We start from the raw sequence: 12,819 nt of genomic DNA on the forward strand, positions 1-12,819 counted from the left end.
TCAAGCATATAAGATTTAAGCCTATATCTATTTCTCAAACTCTTGCACTGTGGGAAAAACTAACCATACAAAGGATAGTTATTTATTACTCTTGATTGCGTTTATTAAAAAAAAAACATTCTTTTGGCACCTGGTAAGTTGTTTTAAACGCCATCTAGTATTTGGCGCGGAACTCTCAATTGGGGATAGATTTTTTTTTCGATTTCACGTTCAATGTATTTCCCATAAGAAAAAAAAAGACCTCGAAAGACATTTATTTTATGAATTAACTTTATATGAATGGGTATCAATATTATGATTGTAAAATGATATTAATATGTGTTTATATCTAAATCAAGTTACAATCAAGATACAAATATCAAAAAAAAAAAATTATTATTCCTGTGTAATTTGTCTTCAAAATGTGTAGGCATATCGTAAGAAAACAACAACAAATACAAAATAAAGCATTTGCTATTGTTTTCTGCTAAGCGAGTTCCCGCGCAGGCCGCCTGGTGCCGTTGTTCCATGTGTCAATAGCTCAGTTTCCATGTCCATCAAATCCCTATCCTAATGCTGCTTACAGCCAGTTCGATCTCTGCAATTTTGTACCTCAAGTCCTTGGATACCACTTTCAACCTGGTTTCATGATCAGAGATTAAGTATCCCTGTATTTCGTGAACCCTTTGCCTTTATTCGTTCAAAGCGAAGATTGTTTATAAGAGACACTTGATTTATAATAATACGAAAAAGAAAACTATAGAAAATACATTACAGGATTTTATTGACTCAAACTTAATTAAATATGAACATTTTTAGGTTAAGGTATCATTGCATAACATTCAATAACTATAATAATAATTACAACTATTCAACAATTCAGTAATTCAAAATTTCAGTTGGTATATATATTTCAAAATCCTTTCCTTATCTCATGTCGAATTCCAAACAACCAAAAAGTCGCTACATTTCCATTAAATGAATTCCAATGAAAAAAAATTCGCTACTTTCCCCCCTGAAATCCATCCTCTTGAAATCTCTTTTTTGAGACGGATTTACACAGATTTTCACAATCATTATAATTTTGAAAAATGCAAAACGTCCAACCAAACTAAATTTTTTTAAAGAAATGAAGAACCAGAGCCATTTTGTGTTTATTTTTTTTTTTATATAAATCATTTTGAATTAACACAAACAAATTTTACGTTCTTTTATTCTTACTATGAAGTTATGTATATTCATTGGTCACTTGGACACACATACATTTACAAAAAGAGTTCGGTTCATTTTTTTTAAATTCTTAAACAGCAAAGTATCGACTTTAGGAGCGATTTTATTAGCGACTGCAAGTGGTTGAAAGGAATTCGACATCAGTTTTATCGCCATTTGCTGAAACGAAACATAAAGTAGAACATAAACTCCTATTCTCCACTTTTAAACACATACATATGTATAAGATTTTATGTTGAACTTAAATCATTAAGAGGTTATATCCAATGAATATTTTATAATTAGGTTTTTTATTGAAAAAAAAAAAAAAAAAAAAAAATACATAATATATTAGTGAGGCGGCTTATCTTCAAAATCGTGCACTTTGTAATAAAACATGAAATTTGCATGATTGGTAATGCTCAATATACTCAAAAAAAAAAAAAATGTGCAACACAGAAATCATGCTTATTTCATGCTTCTATCACAAAGTGCACGATAGAGCCCCTTTCAATGATAAACTGACTCACTGTAAAGCTTTATTGAGAAGATCATATGAAAATTTCAAGCCATCTCGGAGAAATTTTCCTCAACAACTTTGAAAACACCAATCCGACCTATTGACAAAAATGTTTTCAAAGTTTTGGGATCCATTTAAAAAATTAATATTGTCTTTAAACATATGCTTACTTCTTCGAAACTATTTTTCAAACATTACACAAATTCGAAAAATAGTTTTAAAGGTATTTGCAATGTGCATTCAAATAATGCAAAAAAAATCGTGATTTTGATGATTACAAGTGGATATAACCCTTTTTAAAATTCGTCTGAACAAATGGCTGTTGGTTAACTCCTAGTTTTTTAGTTTTGTATCTTAGATCCAATTTGTTAAACATGTCATTTAATTTAAAGTCCCCATTAAAAAGATAGAATTTTAAAATTTGTATGTGATTTGATAATTCTCTAATTTTTGATTATGGCTTTAAAAACATAATTAAACAAATTGGTCCTTAATGTATGTATTTATAGAAATTCTTAGTTGTATGTGAGCATAAGAAGGCGTGGGCGATTGTTCCGGCAAACAAAATTAAAAATATATAGAATAAAACAGCATTTAAATGTTAACTTTTAAATTTCATATTCGAATTCATAGTCGTCACTCAAGTGAACGTTTGAGATAGCTTTTTGTCACTTAAACTACTCTTAACATAGAGAAAACCAAGGCGTTTGCTTACATTTTAGATTATACATACTATACTCCAATCAAAGAGTCATTTTTGACCTTATGCGCAGAGGCATTGTCAGTTTTTATTTCATTCCCTTACCCCCGTTCCGATTGATGAAATAAAAACCTGCGCCAGAGGTTAGGCACTTTTTTTCGACGCTTTAATTAGAGTATTAACTGAGGAAATCCTCAAGTAAATACTTGAGAATTTCATCAAAAATTCTACTCAGACGTTTACTTGAGTAAAATTTTGTTTTATGTGATGACTATGAATTCCTTCGATAAGATTTTGTGCGTTTCATTAATTGATGACTTAATTAATCGTCATATAGATATTTTAGTCATCACAACTTATTGCTTGTGAGCTACAAATAGAAATGGTTTCACATTACTTTTCACATTGTTATGGCTGTGATGTTTCGAAAGTCAATTCTATACTCATACCAAGAGGATTGGAAGAGTTTGTTTGTTGTTGATCCATTGACTGAATTGGTGATTGTTGTGGTTGCAAGACTGACACAGATGGATCACTATCATTAAACTCTCCCATATCGGCTTTGTAAATAATTTTTGAAATTTCAAATTCAACTTGGCACTTGACATAATTTGTGTAGGTTTCTAGTTTTTCCGATATGTAATTTACAAATGAACTGTTTGGCTTTGGAATGGTGGCTGCTGGTTGTTGATTTTGTGCTTCTCCAGGTTGAACTCGATTTGTATTTTCTTGATCCATGATTAATTCTGGTTCAAAGTTTTTCAAAATTTGTCGATTACAAGTTAAACAAAGTTCTTTACGCATTTTGATGGTTTTTGTGATTGAATTCCTAAAAGAAAAAATAGGTTTTCTTAGAAAAGTTATCAGTTTTTAAAATAATTTTTTTTAAATAAAATAAACAAAATGTGAAATCACTCTTCATTCAAGACCTTATAAAAATAAAGGTTTAAATATATAATTTTATTAATATTATACATTTATTAAAGTAATATAGAATAACATTTTTTGTAGCCGTCCGCTTGCTATAAATTTACTCATTTCAAAGAAAAATTATTTATTAATACATTTTTATATACATACACACAAAAGGTTTACATTTATTATTTATATTATTATTATACATTTATTTATTTATTTATTTATTCACGTCTATCAGTATTTCAACTCTCAAAGATATTTCTTAATAATATAATAAAAATTAATAAAAAATTTAAACAATTAGATTATCATTAACATAAAAAGTGATTTGAAATTATTTCTGTTTCGATTAAAATCGAATACATTTGCATATTGGTTGAATTTAACGCAAGGCTCATTTTGGCCATAATTTATTGCATGTCAAGAAATATATAAGAAAAAAATACTTGTAGGTTTTAAGGCTCTCGAAGGTGCAATTATACCGAACAAGGCTTAAAGAGGAAGACATTCAATATAGTTCGTTAATGTTATATGTTATTCTATTAGATAAAGGCTTTCAAGCAATTAGTAGGCATCTACTATCATAAGATGGCATGATTCAACTTTCGAAGAGCAAATTTAGTAAATCGTTTTTTAATTTGTTCAATGCGATTATAATATTTTTTGAAAAGTGGGGACCAAACTACAGAACAATATTCCAAAATAGGACGAACTAGAGCTACAAAAAGAGTTTTTAATGTAAAGGGATGTATAGGAAATAAAAATACAGACACAGCACTAGCTGTAAAATTTGTAGCCATCCGCTTGTTATGAAATTTACTCATTTCCACACCACCCAAGAGGTAGAGTAAATGGCGCGTTTTTTTTATTGAGTGGTATCCCCTGTAGGCCTAATCCACAAAAAAAATGCACGACTCAGTCGCACGAACTTGCTCTCAGAGTTCAAGTTGGTTAAATTTTTAAGACTTTTTATATCGAAATTTGGAAAATGTAGATACTATGTACAATAAAAAAAAAGAACATAAAATTCGTTTTTTTTTTTTAAATAACACAAAATCTGAAATCAAATTGCCCTCCAAAACAAGTATGCAGTTTTGATTGATATATTAAGATGCATTTTTAGAAAAAAAATTTCAAAATCGTTAGAGCCGTTTTTTAAAAAAACTAATTTTTTATAAATAATTGTTTGGTTTTAAAATAAGTTTTAAAATAAAATTGGTATGCCATATTGTAGAAATCACTTATCAACATCTAAGAACAAAACTTCAAAACAATACAATGTCCCGTTTTCGAAAATTTTATTTTTCAAAAAAAAATTTTCAAAATTTTTATAAAAATTATTTTTTTCGAAATTTAATTTTTGGTTTATATTTATATTATTTATATATATTTATATTTGATATTTGATATTGGGTTGTTTGTATTAAATGGGGTAACAAGCGGTGACAAATATGGCGAACTTACTTTTATCAGCGGTCAAGGGCAATCAGTAATCGACTATTGTGCAATATCTGGAGAGTGGTGCAACTCAGTTGAAGACTTCCAGGTGCACTTGTCTAATTTTTCAGCTCACTTGCCACTATTTGTCAAAATACGCTTCCACGAGAACATACAGCAGACGAACGTAGATATCCCTCGAAAACTCAGATGGTTTTGAAAATAAAGCTTCACGGTACAAATCTCTTTTGAATCAGCATTGCAATCTTCTCCCTCTTCAAGATGAGAGCAATGTTGAACAAATTGAGGAAAGCATTACTAGAGTAATTTACGCTTCAGCTGTATCTACAAGCACTAGCTCTACGCTCAATTTTAAAAATAAATGGTTTGATAAAGACTGTGTTAAACTTCGTAAGCTCTCATTCAAGTACTTGAAACTTTTTAGAAGAACTAACTCGGTTGCGTTTAAAAATATGTACTTACACTCAAACAAAGAATTCAAACAATTATGTCACGAGAAAAAAAGGCTTTATCTAAAAAATCTTGCAATGAACTTGCAGCACTCCAAAAATTCCAAAGCATTTTGGAATAATGTAAGAGAGTTAGGTGGGCAAAGTAGAAGTATGAAGATTTCTCTCGAAGCTGAGACTCTAGCTGCTCATTTTAAAACTCTATTGTTAGCGGAGGAGAATCTTCATACTTTGAGCTTTGCGCTACAAAATGAAGTTGTATCTGAACTAGACTGTCCGATTTCTTGTGAAGAGCTTGATTCAGTTCTGCTGGTTATGAAAAACAATAAGGCCCCGGGTTGTGATGGCATTCCAGTCGAATTCTTTAAAAACGGAACAGTACAACTGAAAAATTATATTGTGGATTATTTCAACAAGATATATAATAATGCTTGCGTTCCTTCTGGTTTTAACAAATCGCTTATTTTTGCAATATTTAAAAAAGGCGATGCTTCCCAAGCAGAAAATTATAGGGGAATCTCCATTCTAAATTCTCTCAGAAAGATCTTTGCCACAACTCTTTATGTTAGGCTTTCTACGTGGATAGAAAATTTTAATCGTCTCAGCATTTTTCAAGCAGGGTTTCGTTCCGGGTTTTCAACAATTGACCACATTTTCGCACTAACTAGCATAGCCAGAAAATATATTGAAATTAATAAAAAGTTATATGTTTGTTTTGTAGACTTCAAAGCAGCCTTTGACACAGTCAACAGGCAAGCTTTGATCTACAAACTGGCGTCGCTTGGAATATCCAGAAAGTTCTTGGAAGTATATGCGAAATTATTATCTTCCTCTAGTGCAACCGTGTGGGATGGATCCAAGTTGTCTGAATGGTTCCCAACTTCTGCAGGTGTTCCTCAGGGTTGCATTTTAAGCCCTATACTCTTCGCACTATACATTGACTCCATTTCTGAAATTCTTCCGGGTGGCGTTAGCTTCGCTGGTCAGCTAATAAAGGTTCTCCTTTATGCTGATGACTTGGTGTTGCTGGCTGAGAATCCTTCAACTCTGCAACTGCAAATAAACAAACTTCAGGCTTTCTGTGAGACATGGGATCTACATATCAACGTCTTGAAAACAAAAGTTATGGTTTTCGAGAACCGAAGGAGTAGAAGAGTGGAGACTTGGAGACTCAATAACCAGTCGATAGAAGTAGTTCCTGAGTTCAAGTACCTTGGCGTACTGTTGTCTAGCAACTTAAACTTTCGAAATCATGTGAAAGAAAAAAGTAGAGAAGCAAAACTGGCACTCAACATAATGTGGCCAAAATTCTTCGCAAACCAAAACATTGATCTGTCCTCAAAGTATAATGTATTCAATGCCACAGTCAACACTTGTATGTGCTATGGGGTGCAGGCATTTGGAGTAGACCCCTTTGAAGATTTCGAAACTGTACAAAGGTACTTTTTCAAGCGTTTATTCCGTCTACCAAACGCTACTCCTACCTACGCAATTCATGTGGAATCAGGTTTGCCACCCATTTATTTGCAAAATCTGAAAGCTCATTCTGTATTTTTAATAAAAGTAATGAAGAGAAGTGAAAATAGTTTACATAGGGCAGTGTTAACTAGGCTATTGCAAACAAATGCTTATCCTTTCAGAAATTGGCAACAGCTGGCGTTATCTCATGATATCGATTTATCTTTATCGGAAAATAACGTTAGCGACTGGCAAAATATGTTCGCAAGGGTCATAGCTAAAGAAGATGACAAAATATACGACCAGTTTTTAACAAGAGCGTCCTCATCACCTTCCAGATTTATTTACCGCAACCTTAACCACCAAATGTTAACCATTGAATGCTATTTCAACACAAAATTTTCGTCAAAAGTTATAAGCACCATATTCAGAGCTAGAGTTGAATTATTAAATTTGAATTTCATGCCACATAGAGTCGATCTTCAGCAGACTTGTGATCTATGTAACAGGAGAGAGTCTGAAAATATTTACCACTTCATTGCTGTATGCCCAATTCTACAAGAAATCCGAAGATTACATTTCCAAGAAAGTTTTCTGTCCGTAGATAGTCTTTACGAAATATTAAATGGCGCCCGTGGTTGGCTCACCTTGTACAAATATTGCAATCATGCTATGACTTATCGTAATAGTTTTTTGTTAAATTAGTTCTCACAACAAGTCTCTATTCAATTTAAGGGCTGCAAATTATTGCTTTTAATCAAATCTTTATGTTTCAAATCATTAAAATTGATATTCTTTTTATGTTTTAAATCATTAAAATTACTAGTTTTTATGTTGCAAATCATTAAAATTGCTCAAACGTTTCTCGCTCTCCCATAATTTAATTAAAAAAAAAAAAAAAAAAAAAAATTTATTTAAAAAAAAAAAAAAAAAAAAAAACTTAAAAAATTTTAAAAAATATTAAAAATTTAAAATAATTGAAAATTTAAAAAATTTAAAATTTTAAAATTAAAAAATTAATATTTAATACTTAAAATTTAAAATTATATACAAATTTACTCCTCATATCTATGTTAATATAAACTTTTGTCTAATATTTTGTGTAATATTTATTTATGTAATTTATTATTTCAAATTTATTGTAAATCTTTTTGATACATCTTCTCTTTATATAATTTTATTTATTATACTGAAATGTCATTTCCGGCAGACGGCAGCATTGTCATGTCCGTATTTCCAATAGAAAAAAAATTGTAATTTATCTAATGAATAAAGGAAGAATCTAATCTAATCTAATCTATTTGATATTCTCCGTTTCAGAGAATATCGGATTAATAAAAAAAAACGGTTCTATGGCAGGTACCGTTAATAATGATTTTCAAAAATTTTTTTTTCATTTAAAGATAGACCTTGTCTTAAAACTTACATTTGAATTTTTTAAAGAAAATCGTTGGACCCGTTTTCGACCAATTTCAACTTTACTAAATTCGATTGTATGACAAGTACCGTTATTTTTGGTCCAAAAAAATTAATTCCAAAAACCCCTCTGGAGAGTCTCCAAAAAATGCTACATACCAAATTTGAAGTCAATCGGTCCATCCGCTTAGGCTGTAGCGCCTTATACAGACAGATTGACAGACAGACCGACAGACATACATATGTACTTCCGGGACCCACTTTTTTGGCATCATGGAAAAATGTTATTTCAACTTTTTTTTTTGTACGAATGCATAACTTGATATATAGTCCCTATATCGGAAGTAAAAACGTTTAATTTTATTTTGCTTATCGAAGTGTGTTTTATTTTTTAATTACATTTGAATTTTAAAAGCGGATATCTTCGGATCAAAATATCAAAATGAGTTTTGAAATAAAAATATGAGTTCATAGTGAAAATGTCTTTAAATTTAGGTACAAAAATTACAAATCTATTTTTTTTTTATTTTCGAGGAAAATTCAAGGTTAAATCTTTGCATTTAAAAAAAATTGACTCCAAAAATGAATGAAACCATAATGAGTCTTTAAAGTCGGGTTACTTTATTTATTTATTTGCTATCAAAATATTTTTTTTTCTTCTGTTCAAAAGGATATCTTTTTGGATAAGTCTCGAAATAAATTTTGGTTAAGAGATATGAGTTCACAGTGAACAAGTCCATGCATTAAGACACCCAACATGCGAATCAATTTTTAAAAAATTCAACCAAACCCATTAAATGAAACATCAAATGATTGGCCTTTTTTAAGGCATATTAATAAATAAAAACCAAAAGCTCTTTTGAAGTCTGGTTGCTGAGTAATTTGCAATGAGTTATTTGAGCCTTGTTAATATTGTCATACAAAACCATGGATTTTGTATCTTGTGAACATAGGAATATAGTCCTACTATGGCTCCAGTAGTTTACAAGGTTTTTGAAGCCGTGTCTCGGGACGGGACGGTACTAAAAATAAGCGACTTTTTTGTACTTTTTTGGCGAATCCATTTACCATACGACAGACGAATCAGATTTTCTGGTGGAAAAGTAAGAAACATTTTTTGTATCTTGATACCTTTAACTTGTTAATACATATGTATATATTCGTTTTAAGCAAGAAATAACTTTTCGTCAGCTGATTTGTTGAGTTTTCGATGGTGTTTCGAAAACAATTTTCCAATTATCCGAGCAAAAATTGATTTTTGGTTGTAATTACATATATATTTATTTTCCTTTTATTCACGCCAAAGAAATTCCCTTGTACAATTAATAATACCATGTACACTTTTTGTTCTTCATTTGCCTGAATAAAGAAATGTTCATTAAACTCAGGGGCAATACGCATAATTTTTGTTTTTTGCGATTTTTGTCTCAATTGAGTGAGACATACCACCCCAATCAGGCAATTCTGGTTTTTGACAGATTGATATATTCCTATTGACTTATATTTGAGAAATTATGTACAATTTGGTATTTTTCCGAATTTTTAAGTATTTAATTAATATCGATTTTATTCTTTTCTTTGCAGACCGTGACGCTGTCGAAAAACGGCTCAACATACTTCAGCAGCAAGGATTCATCTATGTCACGGATGAAAATTCATAAAATAGTGCAAGAGCCAACCAATATAATTTTTTATTTCATCTTGCATTGCAATCAATTGCAACATAAAAAAAAAGAGTAAAAAATATAAAAAAAAAAATGTGATTATGGTTATTTTATTAAATTTATATTTAATAACTATTAGAAAAAAAAAGAAAATATGGCAAATGCATGAAAAAAAAACGTATTCCCAACTTATATTTATAACCCCCTAAAAATGTAAATAAAAGATTATATATATAAATATTATGAATACAAAAAATATTAATATATAAAACAAATACACAAAAAAAACACACACACAAAATAAAAACACAAACTATGAAGAAATAATAATATAGTTATGAATCCTCTTTTCCTTACAAGAAAAAAAAAAAAAAAGAAAGAAAGAAAAAAACCTGTCTTTGATTTAGTCCTTAGTTATAAATAATAAATTTAAGTTTATGAATAACAAAATAATAATTCTTACAAATATTATTATAACATAAAAGAATTAAAAAAAGGAAATGGATTTCGGAGTAAGTTTTTAAAATCATATTCATACTACAAAAAAAATTTACAACATAAAATAATTCACAACAATTTAAAGCATAAACCACATCATTTATAAGAAAAACTATAAACTATTTTAATTTTTCGTCTCTATAAAAAACAATAAAAAAAAATGAAATATTTATATTTCCCGCGCAATATTATTTCATATTCTTGTGTTTATGATATTTTTATAATGTATGAATGTTAGAAATATAATAAGTTGGACAAGTTGAAAAAAAAAAAAAAATGATAACGAATGTTATACGAGTATAAGTAGGTACATAAATGTATGTTGAATAAAAAAAAAGTGAATGAAATTGTTTAATTTTTAATTTTACATATAACAAAAAAAAAATCATGTAGAAGATAATAATAATTAAGATGGAAAAATAAAACAAAAAATGAAAAATAAAGTTAAATATGAAAAACAAAAAAATACAAATTAATTACCCAAAAACATTATATAGAAATTCTATAATATATTTTTAATTTTAACTTCTAAGTGAGAATGATAAAAACAAAAAAAATATATCCTCTTTTTAGCATTTTGTTGGTAAAATTTCAACTCATATTACAAAACAAAAAAAAAAGATACATTATTATTACAAATAAATTTGTCCTATGAAAGATATATTAAACAAAAAGAAAACATATATCATGTAAGATACATAATACATAAAATACAAAACAAATAAATATGAAAACTAAATGAAGTGTAATTTAAAATTGTTTGTTTTTATTTTCTTAAAACAGGTTCTTTAATTTTTTATAAAAATACCAAATTTGAAGAAAATCCAAGCAAGTAAAATTGACAAGGTAGAAGACAGATGATGAAGTAACGCTTTTCACTTTTTAAGAATATGTGAAAGTTGTTGTTGTGTAATTTTACGGATACATTACCTAAGAACTCATTTTCAAAATTTTGTTCCCATTGGATTAAGTGTTGGCGCCAAAATCTAAGGCGAAATAATTTTTAAAAGAGGTTAAGAATTGTTTCTTTGCTTTGGTACCTGTTAACACTGTTTTTTTTTTGTAGTAGTAATATGTCATTTATTTCTTACATTTTGTATTTATAAGTTATAACTGTATTGGCTTGTAAGGGATAAGTAATGTAAAAACAAGGCAAAACTTTAATAGATCCATTTATCTTTATTCATAATCGATTCATGTCACTAATATAATTTTTTTCAGTTTTATAAATATACGGTAAATGAGTTCAAAAACATAGAAAAAGTTCACAACAAATCATGCACCACTGGAAAAAAATAAAGGATACAATATAATCCAAATTTTTAGCGATTTTTCAAATGACCTTTTCTTTGTAAAAAAATTTTTGAAATTTATCATAAAATTAAACAGTGTCCGCATTTAAAGTGTTAAAACAAGTTGAACATTTTTATTAGGTTAACTCTATGCACATCAACTAAACTAGAGACCTTAAGATACAAATTTTTTGTATGTATTATTTTTTTTATATGTATATTATTATTATATTTTTTTTTTAAATCATAAGGCCTTTACCATAAAAATGGTTTATTAACTTTTTTATTTTGTTTGGGTTTTCAAATTTCCCAAATTAGGTTGTAATTACAAATTTCTTAATTTATATTAAAAATAGATATTAATACCTATTTGTTTATTATACTGACTAGGTTTCAAAGTTCCACAAAGACACAACTTACAAAATAATTAAAAATTCTGTGGATCTTAAATAAAATGCGCTCTATTTCGACCGTTTATGTACATAATGTACAGTCTTGGCCAAAAGTATTAGGCACCCCAAAAAATGCTCCTTTTTTTTGATATATCTGCTTACTGGAAACGCGGATTTGTTTCAGGTTCCATTTTTTGTTTTTTTTTTTACTGAAATTAGTCGTAATGCATGTGAGTGTCATAAATATTTACAACTTTAACAATTTATCCATTGGTGCTCAAATTATTTGTATACGGTTTTGGGCCGATTTTACTATTTTTGATCATTAATTTTTTAATCATGTCGGGAAGAATGAAACCCCAAGTCTTAATTTTTCCTATTAAGTATTAAGGAAATGATGCTTCTTCTTCAGGACTATATAATTGTTTACAATATTTCAGTCCAAGAAATCTGTGCACAGATTAACAAAAACTTGTTAATTGTTCAAATAACACTGATTTTAAAAGGTTTACAAATATGTTACTGAAGCAAATTGTACAACACACTAATTTAACTTCGTGACAATTGAAGGAATGCCTTTGATTGCAGTCTGGCTTTCTATAAAGATATCAATATTTTAGTCATTCATTTCTCATCTAGAAAGATATTTTACGGCTTCGCAAACTGCAAACAAAAAGACACTTCAAGAGTCTAGGAGTTAAGTATTCCTAGTTAGAAGACTTCAGTATAATGCTACCGTCATGGTCTCATTCACCTGAGCACAAGAAGTTGCAGTAATTTCCTTCAAGATATAGTGAGAGTGCTTTGAGAAAAAACTACTTGTGTTCAAATCTTTCTACCTATTTTTTGTAGCAAAATATTCCAAA

General features: G+C 28.9%; 3 protein-coding genes across 3 annotated transcripts in view; 1 reads left to right on the forward strand and 2 right to left on the reverse strand.

Annotated features, from left to right (window-relative positions):
• Positions 1-10,293, forward strand: part of LOC129919865 (serine/threonine-protein kinase unc-51) — a 63,799-nt gene extending 53,506 nt beyond the window's left edge. Inside the window, exon 13 of the mRNA XM_056000958.1 lies at positions 9,692-10,293. Coding sequence (XP_055856933.1) covers positions 9,692-9,768 — 77 coding nt within the window. The 3' untranslated portion in view covers positions 9,769-10,293. The remainder of the gene's footprint in view (positions 1-9,691) is intronic.
• The window catches only part of LOC129919867 (leucine-rich repeat protein SHOC-2), an 81,935-nt gene that overhangs the window by 23,778 nt on the left and 45,338 nt on the right, over positions 1-12,819 (reverse strand). The window lies entirely within an intron of this gene.
• On the reverse strand, positions 492-3,262 carry LOC129919870 (uncharacterized). The gene is made up of 2 exons (XM_056000967.1): positions 2,858-3,262; positions 492-1,368 (listed from the first exon to the last, which is right to left on the reverse strand). The coding sequence occupies exons 1-2, from the start codon at positions 3,210-3,212 to the stop codon at positions 1,316-1,318; spliced, it is 408 nt and encodes a 135-aa protein (XP_055856942.1). The 5' UTR covers positions 3,213-3,262; the 3' UTR covers positions 492-1,315.

This window comes from Episyrphus balteatus, chromosome 4, assembly GCF_945859705.1.
Source record: "Episyrphus balteatus chromosome 4, idEpiBalt1.1, whole genome shotgun sequence".
NCBI classification, from domain to species: domain Eukaryota; kingdom Metazoa; phylum Arthropoda; class Insecta; order Diptera; family Syrphidae; genus Episyrphus; species Episyrphus balteatus.